This window comes from Bidens hawaiensis, unplaced genomic scaffold, assembly GCF_021521415.1.
Source record: "Bidens hawaiensis isolate Kalapana, Puna unplaced genomic scaffold, B.hawaiensis_p1.1 tig00013302_1, whole genome shotgun sequence".
Lineage (NCBI taxonomy): Eukaryota > Viridiplantae > Streptophyta > Magnoliopsida > Asterales > Asteraceae > Bidens > Bidens hawaiensis.
The window spans coordinates 295778-317406 of NW_027492128.1; the positions used below are offsets into that span (position 1 = coordinate 295778).

The 21629-nt window shown below is 36.3% G+C and overlaps 1 protein-coding gene and 1 pseudogene across 1 annotated transcript; both read left to right on the forward strand.

Annotated features, from left to right (window-relative positions):
• The first annotated feature begins 11370 nt into the window (after window positions 1-11370).
• LOC143543832 (arabinosyltransferase XEG113-like) lies at window positions 11371-14674 on the forward strand (annotated as a pseudogene).
• Window positions 14675-17112: 2438 nt separating this feature from the next.
• LOC143543814 (uncharacterized) lies at window positions 17113-19431 on the forward strand. Its single transcript, XM_077036050.1, has 5 exons — window positions 17113-17438; window positions 17534-17611; window positions 18304-18402; window positions 18498-19097; window positions 19195-19431. Exons 1-5 carry the CDS (start codon window positions 17166-17168, stop codon window positions 19399-19401), a joined length of 1257 nt encoding a protein of 418 aa, XP_076892165.1. The 5' UTR covers window positions 17113-17165; the 3' UTR covers window positions 19402-19431.
• Window positions 19432-21629: the final 2198 nt, after the last annotated feature.

Genomic DNA, 21629 nt, shown 5'->3' on the forward strand with positions numbered 1-21629 from the left:
TCCTCTAAAGGTATTTCTATTTACGTTATTGCACTTTTCAGTGTCTCTAGCAACACATGGGTATTTGATACCGGATGTGGTTACCACATCGTTAATGTCTTGCAGGAGCCTGAAAACTGGAAGAAGCTGAAACAAGGCAGCATGGAACTCATCATTGGTGATAGAAAGAGAGTCCCAGTTCTTGCAACTGGCACGTATCATTTTGCTTGTCTGTCTAGCCTTGTAGTTACTTTAGATAACTGTTTACTTTCACCTGGTTTGACCAAAAATATTATTTTAGTTTCATTACTATTTGAACAAGAATTTAAGTACGTTTTTAATAGTATTGCTAAATCTGTCTACTTGAATGATATCTTTTATTTTGAGGCTAAACCTCGAAATGGTATTTATGAGTTTGATGTGCAAATAAACAATAATGTATATAATCTTTCTAAACGTATCAGATATGGCATCAATGATACATTTCTATGGCATTGCCAACTTGGCCACATAAGCAAGGCATGAGTCAAGAGACTCTAATCCAAAGGGATTCTTGAATCCACAGGACCGGACTCTTTTGATGACTGCGAATCTTGTTTAGCTGGCAAACTCGCCAAAGGTTCCTTCACTCATAAGAATGAACGATCAAAGGATCTGCTAGGAATCATACATACGGATGTATGCGGTCCTTTCGGAACCATGTCTAGGAATCATGAAAGATACTTTGTTTATTTTATTGATGATTACAGTCGATATGCTTATGAAACACAAGCATGAAACTTTTGAAAAGTTGAGTTTCAAAACGAAGTGGAAAACCAACTCGGGAAAACTATTAAAATGCTTCGATCAGATCGAGGCAGAGAGTATCTCAGCTTAGAATTCATACATCATCTGAAAGAGCGTGGAGTTGTTTCATAGCTCACTCCACCCGGCACACCCCAACACAATGGCGTGAGCGAGAGGAGAAATCGAACCTTGCTAAACACGGTCCGATCGATGATGTGTAAAACTAACTTGCCTCACTCCTTTTGGAGCTTTGCCCTTTTGACCGTCGCCTGCATTGTCAAGCTGGCTCCAACTAAAAAGGTAAGCAAAACCCTATATGAGATATGGCATTGGCGAAAACCTAATTTATCTTTCCTTAGAGTATGGGGATGTGATGCTTATGTCACTGGTGATTCTGACGATAAGCTCGATCCTCGCGGCGTAAAAGTTGTTTTCGTCGGATACTATAACCAAGGCGGATATTATTTCTTCCATCCTGATACAAATGTGATTTCTATCAAAAGGAAGGGCCACTTTCTCGAGAAGGAAATTCTCGATCGAGGAACTGGAGATAATATTGTCGATCTTGAAGAAATTCAAGAACTACAAACTACCGCTAAGGAAGTTGGAACGTCTGATCAACAAGTTGTTGTTGCTGATACATCGGAAATGAACACAAGCGTTTGCAGAAGTAATAGGACTCGAGTAACAAACTCTAAATACCTATGGCATCTAGATGGTCCCGAGGTCCTCTTAGTAGCTGAGTCAAGCGACAAACCTACTAATTACAAATCTGCTATCTTAGATCCGGAATCTGAGAAATGGCAAGATGCCATGAATGCCGAGATGCAACCTATGCGTGACAATCAACTCTGGAACTTGGTTGAGTTACCCCCTGAGTGTCGAGCAGTAGGGAGCAAGTGGATTTTCAAGAATAAAACCGACATGCATGGAAATGTACAGACTTATAAAGCATGACTAGTCGCGAAAGGTTTTACTCAAACTCAGGGTATTGACTATGATGAAACCTTCTCGCTCGTTGCTATGACTAAGTCAATAAGGATATTACTTGCCATAGCCGCGTACTATGACTACGAGATATGGAAAATGGATGTCAAAACTGCTTTTCTTAATGGACATCTTTCTGAAGATGTCTATATGGTTCAGCCTGAAGGTTTTGTCGATACTTAAACAGGCATCTCGAAGTTGGAATCTTCATTTTGATGAGAAAATCAAAGAATTTGGTTTTATCAAAAATGAAGATGAGCCTTGTGTTTACAGAAAGGCTAGTGGGAGCACTATATCATTCCTCATCCTATATGTGGATGATATACTGATCATTGGAAACAACATCCCTATGTTTAAGGAAGTTAAGAACTGGTTGGGCTCTTGTTTCTTGATGAAAGATCTTGGTGAAGCTACTTATATTCTAGGAATTAAGATCTACTGAGATAGGTCTAAGCGGCTTCTAGGGCTGATTCAAAGTACATACATAGATAAAGTAATGGCACGTTTCTCTATGAATAACTCCAAGAAAGGAGCTCTCCCCATGGCTAAAGGACCCGTGTTGAACAAATCGCATCTCCGGCAACGGACATTGAAACTAAGCACATGCAAGTGATTCCATATGCTTCAACGATTGGTTCTATCATGTATGCTATGTTATGTACTAGACCTGACGTCTCGTATGCACCGAGCATGACTAGTCGTTTTCAGCAGAACCCTGGCATTGCCCACTGGACTGCTGTGAAGAACATCCTGAGGTACCTGAAAAGGACGAAAGACATGTTATTAGTGTTTGGAGGAATGGAAGAAGAACTCACTGTAAGGTGTTACACTGATGCTAGCTTCCAGAATGACCAATATGTTTCTCGCTCACAATCTGCTTGGATGAAGAAATTCATAGACCACCTCGATATGGTTCTAAGTTTTCGGAAACCGATCAACGTAATCTGTGATAACACATGAGCCATTGCTCAAACCAAAGAGCTCAGATCTCATCACAGAGCCAAGCACATTCTAAAAAATTTCCATCTCATCAGGGAAATAATGGAACGGGGATACATCATAATAAGAAAAGTAGACACAGATCAAAACCTAGCTGACCCGTTCACTAAACCGATGACTCGGGACAAGCATGATCATCACAGAGATGTTATCGGTCTTAGATTAGCTAGTAATTTGTTTTGATTTAGTATTTGGATGTGTGAACATTTCAAACAGTTATACTTTAATTTCTCTTTTGATTTAATGGTTAAATGCAAATGTTGAATGATATAACTATGTTCGGTTTTAATACGTTTAATCCGTGAATGTTGTATTCTAAAATTATCCGTAGTCGGTCAGACTCGTGGGAACGACTCTGAATTAAGACTATTTTGACTTTGGACTCAAGGAGTTGACTTCCAACCTCACAGACCTCATTATGAATGACTTTGGATGTAACTCGCATCAAATCATCTTCATGGATCTTAGTCATAAGATGTTTTGATACTGGTATACTCATTTAGTATCCTTAGACCTGAGGTACGTATTAGAACTTTCGTTTACTAAAGGCTACTCTTTGATCAATGTCAACCGCTGTTGCGTAACTGCCAGCTATAGGTTGGGAATAATCTGAAGTTCAGTGGGAATTGTATGTATTCAAGATGGGATTTTGTACTCTTACATGATATGTAACAATTAGACATCTTGACGCCCTTGTGATTCAAACTGGTAAAGTGTGAGGCCTCACCCAAATTAACTGTGTGTTTGATTGGACCACTTTTATTCTAGATCGAGAACTATAATAATATAACGCCATATGAGATTGAACTTGATCCATGTCTCATTGTTCAATTGATGTCTTATACAGAAAGGATAGATGACAACGATTACCATAAATACGTTATCTTGCAATAGTGTATTCCAAGATTATTTTGGTTAATTAATTTAAAATGTTATAACCTGTTGGGGACAACTATGTGTAGCTAGAGCACCGTTGGCTGTCAGTATTGAGTAATTTAACAAGAAACCGTCCAAGTGGGAGACTGTTGGAATTATGGACCGATTCGGGTAAGTCAATATGGCCAACCGGGTTATGACCCGTGAGAGTTACACCGTGAGGTAACGAACCATAAACCTTCTTAAGTTAGTTAACCGGGTTGGACACTTTAACGAGATAAAAATTACATGGAGCGGACTTTGGAGTAAGAGTTGAACTTGTAGGCCCATTAGGTTTATAACTAAAGAGATTAGTTAAACCTAATAGGAGGCTATATAAATATATGGTGTTTTAATAACCTTAAGCCAATCCTAACAAGTCTTTTCCTCCACCCAAGCCGCTGGCCATCTGACAACCACCGCTGTCCAGCCGTGACCGGACACCGCCACTACTCACTGCCGCCTCCAGGTGCCGTCGCCGGCGCCGCCATCCACAGCCGCACATCATCGCTGTTTGCAGCCTGCTGTCCGGATACCACCCCCGCTGCCGTTGCCGTCGTGCACCGCCACCGTTGGTCATTAAATCTCGTTGTGTCACCTAGCTCGGTTCGTTAGTCTTCGGTGTCTCAACCGGTTATTTATTAACCGAGGTAAACTTAAATATATTGTTAGTTTATAATTATATATTTAATGTTTTTTTGACTCGCACTCGTATTGTTTGTAACCGGATCCTGTCGCGTTTAGTTTCAATGCTGATTAATTGAATACATTCCGTTGCGTATAATTATTAATTAATAAGATTAATTAATTTTAACCACGTTTATTGAACCAATTTTAATAAATAAAATTTTAACTGATCACTACTGAAACCCAACACAGAGCTCTCATAACAGATTTATGCAACCACATAGCATTGTAACAATACTTCTGGTCTAGAACAAGCGAAATGTGTTTGTACTCCGAACATCATATCACGCACGCATGAAATATACATTATACAAACCAAGGCATGTTTTTTGGCGTGTCTACATTCTAGTCGTTATGTTTATGATAATCGTTTAAATGGTTAATCTAATAAGTTGGAGGACTTATTCTTCGTTTATCCATCCTTTTGTGATACTCATGCTTCCTTTATGTGCTGATAGTAGATACAATGCAAGACAAACAAGTATAATCTACCAAATTTTTTCATATTGTTGTTGTAACTTCAACCAACGTGACTTTTTTGTATAGCTTTTGGATTGGAAAAATTCACAAAATAGCCCTTTTTAGAGAAAGGATTCCAAAATAGCACTCTTTTTCTTAGAATTCTTTAAAATTTGGACTGTCAAGACGCTTTGGGAAAAGATAATAATATAGGGGTAGCATGCCAAATTTTGAAAGAAAGTCATTTAGGAGACGAGATTTGGGAAAATAATGAAGGTAAAGTCCAAATTTTTTTGTAATCTTGGAGCAAAAGTTCAGATTTTTCCAAAACTTATTTTTCAAAAAACCGTCTTGAGAGACTGTTTTTTTTATGTTTTCTACCTTTGCCGTCCATATTTTCAAATTCTTGGAAAAATACATTTTTTAGAATTATACCCCTAAACCACCACCACCACCACCACCTTGAACCACCACCACCGCCTTGAACCACCACCATCACCGACGCCGTCGGCCCCACCCCATCACCACCACTGTCACTACCACCATAGCCACCTCTACCACCTTGAACCATAAAATAGTGATGGTGCTTGGCTTTGTGGAAGGTTTCTTTTTCTCTACGCTTTTTGCAACAGCTTTGTGTTTATCAACTGTTGTGGTGGTTTTAAACTTTATAGGGATTGTTGAGTTTGAGCGTTGATGTTTGTTACCAAATTTACAGAAATCATGACACGAACCGGTTGAAGCCCTGAGATAATTAGGAACAGTATTACCTTCTTCCCCGGCACCCTTTCGAGAACCTGTTATACCGATGGAGTGCCGCTTGGTTTTGCCGCCAACAAGATTTGGACCGCCACCGGTACTGATGGATTTCCTCTCTGGCTTCCGCGTTTTTTCCGATTAGGGGATTCATTACAGGTTCAGATATTGATGACCTGGAAATGAGTGATGATGATGTTATATGAATATTGAATAATGATCAGTGCTGGCTATGGTGGAGGCAGCTATGGTGGCGGTTCAAGGTGGTGGAGGCGGCTATGGTGGTAGTGACGGTGGTGGTGATGGGGAGGGGCCGACGGCGTCGGTGATGGTGGTGGTGGTGGTTCAGGGGTATAATTCTAAAAAATGTATTTTTCCAAGAATTTGAAAATATGGACGGGAAAGATAGGAAACATAAAAAAACAGTCTCTCAAGACGATTTTTTGAAAAAAAAAATTTTTTTAAATCTAAACTTTTGTTCCAAGATTACAAAAAAATTTGGACTTTACCTTAATTATTTCCCAAATATCGTCTCCTACCTGATTTACTTTAGAAATTTGGCCTGCTACCCCTATATTATTATCTTTTCCCAAAGCGTCTTGTCCAAATTTTAAATAATTCTAAGAAAAAAAGGCTACTTTGAAAATCCTCCCTCTAAAAAGGACTATTTTGGGTATTTTCTCTTTTGGATTTACACACCAAGAAAATGTGATTTTACTTGAGTGTTAAGTAAGCTAAAAACGACATTAGACAAGTGTAAGCAATCCTTGCCGGAACTAGCTCACGAGGCCTAGTTTGACAATCGGGTACGTCTTTTGGGTATTTTGATGTATTTATTTTCTTGTTGGTTGTTACTTATCTTAGTGTTACTGTTTGGTTGCTTATTTTATATTTCACGTACGTTTCTAAGTTTATTTCATATGATTCCAACGACTTATGTTGGTCTCCTCTTGTATCGTCTTCTCACCTTCTTGGTTCCATCATCTTTGCAAGTGGCTGCGAGTAAAATAATTAGTTTCTTTTGAACGTAAATTTTCTTTTTCTCTATTAACGGTTCATGTATTGAAAGGTCAAGCTCGTGATTCATGTGAGGTGTGATTGGTGTAAATTAATAATAAACTATTTTATTGTGTAGTTTTGTTTTAGAAAGATTATGGCCTTTTGGGCTACTTCTTGACACTTTTTTGTGGCCCAACTAGATTATCTTTTTACGTCTCATCGGCTCAACCTCTTCTAAATGTATACTATATTTAATTCATGAGATATAGACAACTTAAGACGTCTATTTTTTAAATGATTTACAAGTTAAAAAGTATAAAACATATAGCATCTAAGGTAGGGGCAAACTTATCTATTATATAAATAGTTACAGCATTGTCCGCTTAAATTTACTCAACTTTTGTAAATTTAAAAAAAAAAAAAATTACAACTTTGAACCTTCATCTTTACCCATGTATTTCTGTTGATTTTGTAAACCAACTTCCCACCAACAATTTTCCAAAGGCCGTAATTTTTTCATACGTTAATATAGTTTTAAAAAAAAATTACGCCATAAAAATGAGCATTTTATTGTCTTTAATTTGTGTATGATATTTCTATAGTTTTTTTCAATTAAAAAAATTAACATGTTACGTATGGGCGTTCACAATTTGATTTTAACGGTTTCTAAGTTAAACCGTGAGCCAAATCGTTGGTTCGATTTTTTTATCAGTGAAAACCAAAACTGAATCGTTGAAAATTTAAACTGAATCCTTACTAACGGTTTGGTTTCACGCATTGAGCTTCAAGAATAAGTTTACAGTTATGTCCGGTTTTTTATGGCCGGTTTTCGGTATAAACCGTAACCAAACTGTTTGCTATGGTTTGAACATTTAGAAACCGGCTGACCAAAGTGGTGATTTGTTTAAGCGTTTCAAGGTTTCAAACGAACCTTGAATATCAATAATTGTTACATAATTACTAAGATTTTTGTATCCCGTCACATCACGCTCGCACCTTTCTAGTTTTATAAATAAGAATAATATTTAACGAAAACTTTGTAGCTTTTAGAGCATTATCAAGTTCTCAACCAATTCCCTAAATTTCCGTAAGAGGAATTTGTAAATCATATGATAGAGTTATAAGTGGTTGTAAGTAGAGTAGGAAGAAAAATTGGTGATTTTTTTTTTTATAAATTTTGGGAAAGTTTGTTTGCTTCCTATTTATTTTTTAATATTTGTTGAAATCGGTTATGAGTAGAGAAGAAATAAACCGTAATTATAAAAATATACAAAAGTATTATTTAATTAAACATGAGAAAAAAAAAATGTATGATTTTTAGTGTAATTATAGAGACAGAGATGGGAAACAGGCTGGGAATGCTCTTTGTATACACTTATACATCTCTACTAGCAAGGCTAACGCTATACCTCATTGTTCCCACATGAAAGTCTGATCAGAATATCAAACCAACTTTTTACCCATTCTTTCGTAAACACATTTCTTACCTACAATACTACTATACTCATCTATACCACATGCAGCCCCAGTTAACACACCAAAACAGCTTTTAAGTGTTTTTTCACAAACACATTTTTACATGCAACACTACCGTACCCATCATTCACACAAACAACGTAACTTTTAATATTTAATTATTTGATGCGTGAAAAAAAAAAGATTGCGCATGTGACTAACAAAGGACAATTAAGTGCACCCAGGGATCAACATTGTATGCCCCACATGCGGTGAGCACATTAGCCACGCGCAGCTAAGAATAAAGTTTTGGAAGTTGTCTAACAACATCCAAACGGGGTCTTCGTCTTCACTCATACCAACATGACATTGATATGGAGAAGAATACAATAGTGATTTAATCGCTTGAGTTAGCGATGAAAACATACTGCTAAAATAATTAATAATTAATGCACTAGAATCCTTTATTTGAAATTATGAAAACTTATTTTTTTGAACTGTCAATTTAAATCAGTAAGCTACCCGCACCCTCATAAGGACACCCAACTATAAAACTTGTGCTGCTTATTTTTTCTTAGGGAAAATTCTCAAAATAGCCCCTTTTAGAGAGAGAATCTTCAAAATAGCTATTTTTTTCCTCAAATTTTTTTAGAATTTGAACTGTCAAAGACGCATTGGGAAAATATAAAAATAAAGAGAGAGCAGGCCAAATTTCGAAAGAAGGTCAGGTAGGAGACGAGATTTGGGGAAATAATGAAGGTAAAGTTCAAATTTTTTTGTAATCTTTGAGCAAAAGTTCAGATTTTTCAAAAACTTTTTTTTTTCGAAAAACCGTCATGAGAGACTATTTTTTTATGTTTCCTACATTTGCCGTCCATATTTTCAAATTTTTGGAAAAATATATTTTTTTTACAATTATACCCCTGAACCACCACCACCACCACCACCACCATGAACCACCACCTTGAACCACCACCATCACCGACGCCGTCGGTCTCCACCAACCACGGTCCCATCCTCTTCCTCCACTTCGGGTCCCGTAAGGTCTTGTTCTTCCTCCACTTCGGGTCCAGCATCATAGACACAAACCCACTTCTTTAATTCAACCAATTGCTTCAATTTTAAGAAATGGAGCATGCCCACAAGGTGTTCGACGAAATGCCTGTGAGAAATGAAGCTTCTTTTCTTGACCAGAACAAGCCTGATTTCAAAGAACTCGATCTGGGTCTTGGCAGAACATCCAATAGATCTCATTCCGGCAAGCTTAACACTAGTACTAGCATACCCAATTTCACCTCGTCGGATAAGCTCCGATCTGCTAATCAGAAACTGGGTCACCGGAGATCTTACTCCACCGGAGCTGGTGGTGGGTGGTAGACAGTGGTGGTGGAGGACGGTGGGTGGTGGTGATGGATGGTGGTGGTGGACGATGGTGGTGGGTGGTGATCGATGAGAAGTAAGTGAATCAGTCGGTTATTGTACGGTTGTAGTGACGGTGGTGGTGATGGGGTGGGGCCGACGGCGTCGGTGATGGTGGTGGTTCAAGGTGGTGGTGGTGGTTCAGGGGTATAATTGTCAAAAATATATTTTTCCAAGAATTTGAAAATATGGACGGGAAAGGTAGGAAACATAAAAAAACAGTCTCTCAAGACGGTTTTTTGAAAAAAAAAATTTTGGAAAAATCTGAACTTTTGCTCCAAGATTACAAAAAATTTGGACTTTACCTTAATTATTTTCCCAAATCTCGTCTCCTACCTGACTTTCTTTCGAAATTTGGCCTGCTTCTTCTTTATTTTTATCTTTTCTCAATACATCTTGACGGTCCAAATTCTAAAAAAATTTGAGAAAAAAAAAAACTATTTTGAGAATCTTTTTTTAAAAAGGACTATTTAGGAATTTCAAACTTTTTCTTATACATAAATCCCAGACCTCCACTTATTAAATTAAAATATTTAAGTGAGTCACCTAACCATCATCATCATCGTACTCAGTATATCCCACCAATAGCAATGCTATGGTAGGGTCTGAGAAGGGTAAGATGTAGACAGCCTTACCTCTATCCCATAGGGATAGAGAGGCTGCTTCCGGTGAGACCCCCGGCTCGATAGTAGTTTTGAATCAAGCCTTGGACATAAGACACATAACACTCAATCATCGGGACACCGGCTGATTGGTGCATGTGCCCTTGTCTTTCGGCTATCAACGCCACCACATGATGCCTGATTAACCTTCCGCCACTTTTAACGTTATTTTCACGTGATTAGTAAAATAACGTCAAAATTGTGCAATTTTACTTTTGCCCACCCAAGGGTTCATACATATATACATTATATGTGCGCACCGCAAGCCGGGCGTAAGTGAGTCACTTAACCACCACTTATTAAATTAAAATATTTAAGTGACTCACCTAAGGTTGAGGGGTGTGGGGGGCTCTAATGGGGGCGCGAGTGGGGGCTCCAGCCAATAATATTATGACGTGTGGCAGAGAGAGAAACTGGATAAGGGGGGTGTTGGAGCCCCCGGTGGAGCCCCTGGCCCTGGTGTGTAGGGGCTCCAGCGGATTTTTTTTTTAATTTTTTTATAAATATATTCAAAAAACGTATTATTAAAAAAACTCATAAATTATTAAAAAAAACACACATTAAAAAAAAAAGTTTGGAAGATGGGTTGATTTTGGGTTTGGGTACCAATTTCCATCCATTTTTTTAAAAAAAAGTTTGGAAGATGGGTTGATTTTAGGTTTTTTTTTTTTTGAAGTTGTGGTAATTGTTTTATGTGAAATGGGTTATATATAGGAAGAAAAAACTTTTTTTTTTATTAAATAAGAGCCCAACGGCTCATTTTAAATGTCCAACGGCTAGATCACACTTTCCCATGTCTCCTTACGCCCATCCTCACCCGCTAACAGGCTTGCGCCTGCTTTGTTTTTCGTGCTCGCGCCCCCGATAGCGCCCCTCTCGCGCCCCGGTGGTGTGGTGCTAGCGCCTGGGGGCGCGAGCGGAGGGGCTCTAGCGCCCCCGTTGAAGCCCCACACCCCTCAGCCTAACCGGTTAGTGATCATTGAATTAAACAACATTTTATTAGCATTACTTAAAACACCTATGTCACCATAATTCTTGATTTCACAACTCTTCAGAACAATAATAAACTATCCACAAATGTGTAGTAAAGAATTCAAATGGGTGGTTACAAACACCAACACTTGATGTACCCAAATGTCAGTCCAAAATCAGATTCAGATTCAATTCAAACACCCAAATGTCAGTCCAAAATCAGATTCAGATTCAATTCAAACATTACCCAGGATTTAAGGTTTATATTTATAGATAATCCACTGATAATCAAGAAATGAGTTGGATTAAACAAGTGACCAACTCGAAACCATTGTTGTTGACCGGAATTGTGTTCTCTGCTGTTTATGTCATCTTTTGGAACCTATCTCAATGTATCTTTCTTCCTTTTGCTATCTCATTATTATTATTATTATTATTATTATTATTATTATTATTATTATTATTATTATTATTATTATGCATTTTTGTAAAGTTATCTTCATTTTGGTGTTATTTGAATTCTCATCTAAAGTCAACTAATTAGGCTTGACTTATATAGCCTTCAATGGCTTGTTGGATGTGCATGGTTCAGGCTAAAACTTAACAGAAACCTGAAACTTTGTTTTTAAATTTTTGAAAACCGTTCGATTTTGTATTTGTGCTTGAATTTTTTGGTTTAAAAATATATTTGTCCAAAAATAACAAATTCGGGCCTAAATCATTCATTTTGCATATTTATAACTAATTAATTATTATCATTTGGACTAAAATATTTAAGTTACATATTTATCAAGTTCTTATAAATTACTTAGTATAAAAAATAAAAAATAAATAAAATTAATAAATTCGGTTCCGTTTGGATTTTTTGGTTCTTATTACAGGCAGAACCCAAACCGAACCGTAAGTTCAGTATTTACTAAAACATAAAACCAAACCATCGGCTCTTGTTTCGGTTACTTAGTCGATCTTAAATCATGTTCAATTATGCATTTTGATCATATTTATGCTTGTTTGGGGTTGGTTTGTTTTAATGAACCAAACTTTGGTTATGATTGTTGGGTTAAGTTTGTAACATCTTCTTTAATTGTTTGCATAATGATAGACGTGACACCTTCTTTCCCAAATCATTCACTTGATTCACCTTCACTAACAACTGGGAAATTTAAACCGATTTGGGAAGTGCCCTCCACGAGTTCAAATATGCCCCCGTTGGAGACATTTCGGTTAACAAAAGAAATGGTTCAAGAAAAAGCGAAAGATAATGTTATTGTAGCAACATTTGGTAACTATGCTTTCATGGACTTTATCCTCACATGGGTGAAGCACTTGACCGATTTGGGCGTTGAGAATTTTATTGTCGGTTAGTTAGTTAGTTAGTTAGTTAGTTAAGTTAAACAAAGTTTTTGAACCTTTTAAACCTTTTTTTAGGGGGTTTAAGAATTCAAAAATGGTTTTTTAGGTGCAATGGACACAAAACTATTGGAGGCTTTGTATTGGAAGGGTGTACCGGTTTTTGATATGGGGAGTCATATGAGCACTTTAGATGTCGGTTGGGGTTCGCCGAGTTTTCATAAAATGGGGCGGGAAAGAGTGGTTCTTATTGATACAATTCTATCGTTCGGTTTTGAGTTACTCATGTGTGACACTGATATGGTTTGGTTAAAGGTAACTTCCTTTATTAATAATTTAGGCACAAAACTTTCTTTAAAAGTTGTAATTATAACAGAATCCACTCCTGTATCTTGCACGGTATCCTGAAGCGGATGTGTTAACATTGACTGATCAAGTTACACCGACGGTAACTGATGACTGGTTAGATAACTGGCAAGAAGGTGAAATTTGTAGTTTATATGATGCTACAAATTAATATAATACAGTTTGTTTAAACTAATCAATGGATATAATGTGGACAGTTGAAGGTGCATATAATGTAGGAATTTTTCATTGGCGGCCAACGGGCTCTGCTAAAAAATTGGCTAAAGAATGGAAAGAAATGCTTTTAGCCGATGTTAATATATGGGACAAGAACGGTTTTAATGAACTTGTGCGTAATCAACTGGGTCCACCGGTTGATGATGAAAGTGGACTCGTTTATGCTTATGATGGAACCTTAAAGCTCGGTTTGCTGCCTGCTAGTATATTTTGTAGTGGTCATACTTATTTTGTTCAGGTAATCAGGTATGAACTATTATTAGTATTATTTTGTTGTCGTTGTTGCTTACTTTTAAGTTATAGTTTGCCTGCATTTGTAGGCGATGCATCAACAACTAAGATTAGAGCCGTATGCAGTGCATACTACATTTCAATTTGCGGGAACAGAAGGAAAACGCCATAGGTTACGTGAAGCTATGGTGTTTTACGATCCACCAGAATATTATGATTCACCAGGAGGTTTCTTGACATTCAAGCCGTCTATTCCAAAAAGCTTATTACTCGATGAGGAACATAATCTTCAAACACATTTCACTCTTGTTAATTATCAAGTAAGCCTATACAAATATTCATTTCTTTCTTTGGCATCTTTCAAATATTTAGCAGATTGTGAACTACTTTATGTGACTGAATTGCAGATAAAGCAAATAAGGACCACTTGCGATAGCATTAGTTTTAAACCGTACATTGGTATTAAAAATCACATACAATTTTTATTTTTATTTTTTTATTTTTTTTTATTTTAAGTCTCTAATAATTTGCATCTTTTAGGTAATGCCTCCAGTTTGGTGCAGACTGGATAAATTATGGTATTTTCATCCTGGAGTTATTATAGGGTCGATGACAAGGCAACCGTTCGTATGTCCTCTCGATCATGTATTTGAGGTATTTAAGTTATACAAATTTAATAAATGATGAATTTAGTTAATAGATATCAATGTTGGACCGTTGGTTTGTAGGTGGATACAATGTTAAAGGACTTGCCCATTGAGGAATTCGGGCCGGGAATCAGTATAAGAGAGTATTCTTTCTTTAACAATCCATTGATGCCTGCACAGGTGCAGTATCTGTCTTCACTTAGGGGCATAATGGTAATTTTATAAATTAATCATAATTTTCCGCATTTAGGTTAAGGATTCATGGCTTGATGTACAATTATGTGAAGGAGGGTCAGAAAATTGCCAATCAAATATTACAAACACGAATTGAGTTCTCAGATTTCCAAAGCATAGCAATGAAGAAACAGTACGCAAGATGAATAATGTATTATTTTTTATAAACTTCAGTCTCATTGTGACCACTTATGTTAATATTTGAACAGTTGAAAAGGGTATTATCGTCATTTAAGGATGTCAAAGTTATCCAATTTTCATCAATGCAAGATGCATTCCTAGGGTTCACTGACAAGGCATGTCTTTTAAATCATGCATCTTTTTTTAATGAAACAAATGATCATAGGACTGAAAATCATCATAAATTTAATATGACAGACAAGGGAAGAAAAATTTAGGAAGCGAGCGAAGATGTATGTCGGAATATGGTGTTGCGTCGATAGTCACGATTACAATCTTCCAGATCACATTTATTATGACATGTATTGGGATGAAAAACCTGACTGGAAGCCTCTTCCTCCACAAACCATAAAAGATGATAAGCCCCATTGGTGATTTTATTTATGTGACATTATATAGTCTTAACTCTGATTTAGATCACATTGTGATTATTGTTTGTATGCTATACTTTAGTTTCATGTAGATTACTTGTATGTCATTTTTCAACTTTTGTAAACGAAAGTTCGTATGAATGAGCATTTTCAGTGTAAAGGGGTTACAGTTTACTTCATTGATCCTATTAGTTGTAATGTTTATTAAATCGTTTTATCATTTCGAAAGTGTTTATAGTGTGGTTTCAAGCGTTTAAGTGAGTATAGAATGTTTTTGAGTGTTATGATTGAACCAAAACATCCACAACAAATGAGGGCTAAAATGGTTAAAAGAAAAAAACACATAAAAAGAAAACCCCGACTAGGATTCGTCCCCAATGGTAATAACCGGTTTCGGGTCGGGTACAAAATGGGCATTGGGAAAAACTAGGTATAGAATCAGTATTTCGATAGCCGGCCATAGGGTTAGGTTCTTAAGCCTAAATATATACCCTATTGATATCCTACCGGTAGGGTCGGTGCAGAACTGGATAGACTACAACCATATGCAAAAATAACCGGTCTCGGATTATCTTGTGCACCTTTACTTGTGAACCCAAATCAAGATTATGATTTTACTATCCCATTACTTATGTCAATAGTTTGTTTTTTTTTTCTGCCATTTTAAAGCGATTAATTAATTAGGCCATTAGTTTTGTTTATCCTTGTTACTCGTAATTTTCAAGCCATTAGCCCATTACTTATGTTTATAGGCCCAGTATAGCCCACCCACGCTTACTGCTGTTCACGTGTCATTTGTTTCACTTGATCCAACTTTTAGCCCACCTCACTATAGTGGTGCAAATACCAGTTAACCGCTTTCATGAATATCCGTTGCAAACTATAGCCGGTTATTGATTAAACAATTAAACTATCAAAACCGGTTACTAGTTTCTATGCAACTAGTTAGGTTAATATAGTTGGCTTTCAGGTCCAATAGCATAAGAGTGATATTTAAGAATTTTTTTATTTTTTATTTTTTTTACAGTTAAATGAATTCACGTTTATAATAAAACGATCCAATTACAATAGAAAGACATGTAAGCGGACAACAAGCAGCCGTCACCCCTTTTTGAATGGCAAAGCCGATCCTACTGAAAACAAGGTTATCATTTTTCAACATAGAGAGACCTAAATGTTAAGGATGAGTGGTGGGCTTTCTCTTATAAGAATGTTTTTGGACGAGTTAAGTATATAGCATTAAAAATTAATTTAAACGGTTAAAAACTCACCTTGATATTCAATGACCTGTCATCGGCTTTGAAAGTCAACGATGAGGTTGCTTTCTGTAAAGTGCAGGAGAGCCGCATTAATCATGTGGCTCACGATATTATTATAAACGACAAATAATAATAAATAAAAAATAAAAGTCCCGCAAAACAAGAGAGCCGGGCCACATAACAACTCCAATCACTTCCGTTGGCGCCGTCCCGTTCTCCGTTCAACCCCTCCGATAGCTTATTGTTAAGGCTACACACAAGGTTACGCATTTATTTGTTATATACTTGATGTATACCGCACTGACGGATCTGATTAATTAATTATTAATCTTAAAAAGGTAGCTTAAAAGTTTGTTTTGCTTTATGATGCAATCTCCATAATATATATATACACCTTTTACTAACAATTACAGCTTCTTGTGCGTGTTTATAAGTCCGATCAAGATTGTTGTTTTTGGTGTAAATTGGTTTGATTTGACCTTTTTGCTAGACAACAAACATCATATTATTATTATTATTTGTGTTCATGTCCCATGTAACTTTATTGTGATCATGCTTGACCACTAACCTAACATAACCTTCTCAATAGACTAGAGCTATATGACACGGGAAAACACTCATATGGTTGCATGAGGGGCAAATCATACATACAGCCATCATTATGAGTTTGACCGACAAAAATGACTGATGTGAAACTCATATAATATAACCTGTATGATATGACAGACTCTGGTGCATATATTTGATTTGACATCATATAACACACCCGTTATGATGTGACTGGTATACACTTCTGGAGGTGGTGCTTGTGAGGCACCTTTGAATATATCCGTTCATCAGTCATACGGTATACGACCATATGGCGTTTTTAAATAGCCGTATACCTCTATAGAAGCGTATAGGCAAATGGTTCCCTAGACGGCTGATTGATAACGTAAGTGCCGTGTGTAGTTTATTCACTAATAAAACACTTACTCGGTTATTTTGTTGCATGCAACACTATTGGTGTTAGTTGTTATTGTGCATTTATTGTGATAGTAAATGAAACATTTGGATTATATTAGTCAATGTAGCAGGTGGCCTAATCAGGTTATTTAAGTTGTTCTTTTATAAGTGGAGTTGTTATGAACTTATGATCCATATTTATAAAATGTGTGAACTGTATACCCATGGTACTCTTTCGTGAATTTTGCGTCACGTGAGCTATTGCAGTGGGAAAAAGGTTGTGAAAGCAAAATGGATCTTGAATCAGAACCAAGAAGAAGTGGATCTTTTAGTCGTATCAGCAGTACAAATTCATCGTTTAGAAGGCGCTCATTAAACCGTTTAGGATCAAACCACTATGAAATTGATGATGACAGTGTTTCAGAGGCAGGTGATATTGGAGATAGAGCACTAAATAGTAGAAGGTATAGCGGAGAAAACATGGTTTTACCAATTCACGAACATTCTGTTAAAGAATTGCAGCTTGAAGTTGCATCTCCTACCTCACCAAATGACCAGAATGAAGTATGCTTTCTTGTCATTTTAATCAGTTCTCAAGTTGTTGTACATAACTACATATCTCTTAACCCGTTGAGGTTAATTTGGTAATTTGTGTGCAGGAATGCAAGAAGGAGTTACCGTGGTTCTTAAAATATATATCATCTCGTGCTCATCTTGCTGTATTTGGCATTCTTGGGGTAATATGCTAAACCATGCAAGTTATTGGGTTAACAGAATTTTCTTTATTTTTACTTTGTTTTATGCCATTACATCATGCCATAATTGCCCAAGAATACCCTGTGTTTTGACTATTATTTTATTAAAGAAAAATACTGTTTTGAGGATTGCAGGCTTGATACTCGCAAAATTAACAAGGGCTGCATAATTGACTCTATTGTTATTTTCGTAGTTACTTAGTGGTTGTTATTGTATAAGCAACTTGCTTCGGAAGATTAGAACCCATGTCAATTTATTAGATATAGAAAAGCAGTTAAAATGCAGATCATGAATAACTTATGTGACATTTTTGGGGGATAAAAGGATAACTACACTAGCAAATGACAGTCGCACATGCTGACTTCAACCAAACGTTATCCATACTGTTGAAAATATTGTTAACCAGTGGCGTAGCTTGGATGAGTTGGTCAGGGGGGCGGACTCAAAATGTATTAAGAAGATCATAAACCGGGGGGGGGGGGGATTCATTTTTCAGTCGAAAACGGGTAAATTTATACCATATATACAATTTTTCGTATGAAAACCGGTAAATTTACACTACTGCGAAAAAGGGGGGGTGGGGGGGACACCGGCCCTAACTAAGCTTCGCCCTTGTTGTTAACTATTCAAGCTCATACGGTTAAGATGGAAATAACATTTTCCTATTATGCAGGTAATGACAAGGTACCTCCTAGAAAAATTATTTGGTCCTCAAGTGGTTGGTGCTACAAGTGATCATAGCTATATGTATATTGATCTTGCTCCCAATATGGTATCACTGTTTCTGTGTTCCTTTCGGTTGTTAATTCGTTATCTTCGCCTAACTTTTATGTAAAACCATCATAAGTCATGTATTTTATATTGAAGGTTGGATCATTTTTCATGGGCTGGTTTGGCGCGGTTTTCAAAGGAGATATATCAAACTTCTCGCCTGAGTTAGCTGTTGGGTTGACAACGGGGTACTTGGGAAGTGTAACCACGTTTAGTGGTTGGAATCAGAAGATGCTTGAGCTTAGTGTAGATGGTCGATGGGTTTTCTCGGTTCTCGGGTTTATACTAGGTTTGTTTCTTGTTGCGTTTTCGTTCATATTCGGTGTGGAGACCGCTAACGGTCTTAAATGGGCTTTTAACCAAACAAAACTAAGTTCCAAATGCGGATTTTGTCAAGTAAATGGTATGATAATTCAGATTGTTCTAATGGTGGTGATGGTAACTATGCTCGGTTTGTTATGGAGTGTGAGTGTGAGTTTGTTGAAGAAAGATTTTGATGGTGATAGTAGTACGAGTCACATGTGGTTCGGTTGTATTGTGGGGCCCATCGGCGTGTGGGTTAGGTTTTATCTAGCGCAACTTAATGGTCAAGGTTTAGGAAGAACACAAATGATGAAATGGATGCCTTTTGGTACATTGATTGCTAATGTGGCTGCTGCTTGTATTATGGCAGCCTTTGCAACAATGAAGAAATCTGTGAGTTTGTGTTATCTTTTTTTGCACCTTTAAGTTAACATCATGTTAACGGTTTTTATGTTGGTTTAATCTTTAATGGATGTTTTGTGGTGTGTAGGTGAAGGATAAGCATTTTAATATTGTGGCTACTGGTATACAGTTTGGGTTATGTGGTTGTTTGAGTACGGTTTCAACTTTTATTTCTGAGTTTGAAGCCATGAGGGCGAGTATGCACCCTTGGCGAGCGTATGCATACGCCTTCACGACTGTGATTATCTCGTTTACTTTAGGCACGCTAATATTTTCAGTTCCCGTATGGGCCTAAGGGTGGTCATAGTTTGGTATACCACTGTTATTCTGGATTTGAGGCAGATTTGAGTCCAGATCCGAGCAGCTTGACTTAAAGTGACGGCATTGAATTTGGGAGGTGCACATCAATAACCATTATTTTCGCCAAAATTGTTAATACTGGTAATTCAAGGATCAAAATGTAGATTCACAGGATGGTTTAATCTGAAATGTGTCAAAAGTTATATGGAGATCGTATCTTGAAGTAAAACTAAAAGCGAGTGAAGATGAAACCAAAAGATCGAGGAAGCGTATGATTTTGTAGCTGGATAGGTTTTGTACTCTCTGTATTTGCATCTAAGTTGTACTTGTCCCATGGACTTGCAGTGGGTAAACTTGTTGAATCTGATACCAATGTCTATACTTCAAATCATTTGCTAAAACCGGATACTAAATTGATACTGTAACATTGGGTATTTATGGTTTTGTTGAATTTAAACTTGATACATTCAAACCAGTTTTTAAACTTTTAAAACAAGGTGTTCGTAGGGAAACCGCATTGATCCTATACTCAGAGCATAGATCATCATCTAATCACATAAAATTGTTTCAAACTACACCACTGTTACATAAAACCTAGGCATTTCAAATGCACCACTGTTACAAGCAGTGGGCATTTTGTAGCTCTTGTTAAGTTAGTATGCCATCTTTTGTAAACTAACTATTTTATTTTTGTCATGCTTTCCAACTCATCAGGGACTGTTTGTTTTTATTCAAAAGCTCTTCTTAGCCTCTTTTCTTGGTGTCGCGCAGATCACGCGCAGGCGTTGTATTCTGCAGTGTGTTTGTTTTTCGAAAGACATTTAATTAAAAAAGGTCTGCACGTCATCTTCCTCTAGAAGACATGGACCATAGTCTTCTGACCTCTTCTATTATTATCTTTTTACATCAAACATCATGTTCATTCAAGCATTAGACTAACTTTATTCTCAACCTAACACAGCTCAACTTGTAATTAAACACTAATTTCTCTCTCTTTCACATATACAACCCAACCTAACTCAAATCAATTTTTTTATTACATATCTTATTTATATTTTGATTTGTTCTATAAAATTTATTGTAAATAATAAAAACAATTATTTCTTTTGAAACAATATTATCTTAAGTATAAACAATATATTAAAATTAAAAAATGAAACATATTTTTTTGAAAGTACTTTGTTTTCAATAAAATTTGTATTTTTGAAAGTACTCCATTTTTACTTAAATTTATATAAAAAAGTTTAGAAAAAACAAGATCGTGTTTTAGATTTAAAAAAAATAAATAGTATAAGTTATTAAAAGAAATCAAAACATATGTAAATTAATTCATTAGATTGAAAAAGAAAAAAGAAAATTAAATAGTAAGCCACTAAACAACTGCCATGTGACGGTGTATTCCTCATATCAACTTCATCTATATCATAGTCATCAAACAATGAAGTCACTATTCTCTCCCTAGGTGGAAATCTTAAAAGAAAGGCTTATTTGGGAAAATTATTTGTAAACTAGTATCTGTACCCCGCGCTTCGTGGCGGGAGGCAATGCTCGATCAAGCAATTAGCCTAGCTTCGCCTTTCTTGGCATGATAATATTATATTATAACAGTTAGAAGCATTAACATCACCAAAGGATAACTTTATGGTTTATGCACTTTACAAAAGGTAGGCTTTTGCTGTTTGCTTAGTTGCATCTAATAATTACAAAACAATAAGAGTATATTTTGTGGATGCTGTTTACTAAAGTAGCTATGTTAGTTACAAAAATGAGTACATTTCCATTTGAATGTTCATAACAGGCTTTTACACAAAAGAGTAGACCGTTTTCATTTGCTTTTCAACCTGCGTGCTAATACTTGTGGTTCTTGCTTGTTTCTTCCATGACTGCATTAAGAACAAATCTACTGTTAGCAACTACTAATTATATTATATTGATAAACAAATAATATATATTAATTCAACAGTAAATATTTTTTGTATTGTGTGTCAAAAGAAAGTGTTAGAATTCATTAAATCTGAAATATAAGTAAATTCTTATTTTACTTTGAAAAATCCCTACTAAACAACAAGCACAGCCAAAGTCAATTTACATGTACTTGAGCTTTTAATCATGTTATTTATGTAACTGTGAACTTGAGCCCAAAATAGCAATTTTATAGATCACTGATTATTTATATTCAGTTTGGTTAATACCAAAAGTGCTCATCCACCACTCATCTAAAAC

Excerpts from the sequence above, each read along its gene's own strand:
- LOC143543814 (XM_077036050.1), top strand. The coding sequence starts at position 17,166 with ATGGATCTTGAATCAGAACCAAGAAGAAGTGGATCTTTTAGTCGTATC. Across the intron at positions 18,403-18,497 it reads TTGATCTTGCTCCCAATATG|GTTGGATCATTTTTCATGGG; the intron begins GTATCACTGTTT and ends TTTATATTGAAG. Across the intron at positions 19,098-19,194 it reads TTGCAACAATGAAGAAATCT|GTGAAGGATAAGCATTTTAA; the intron begins GTGAGTTTGTGT and ends TGTGGTGTGTAG.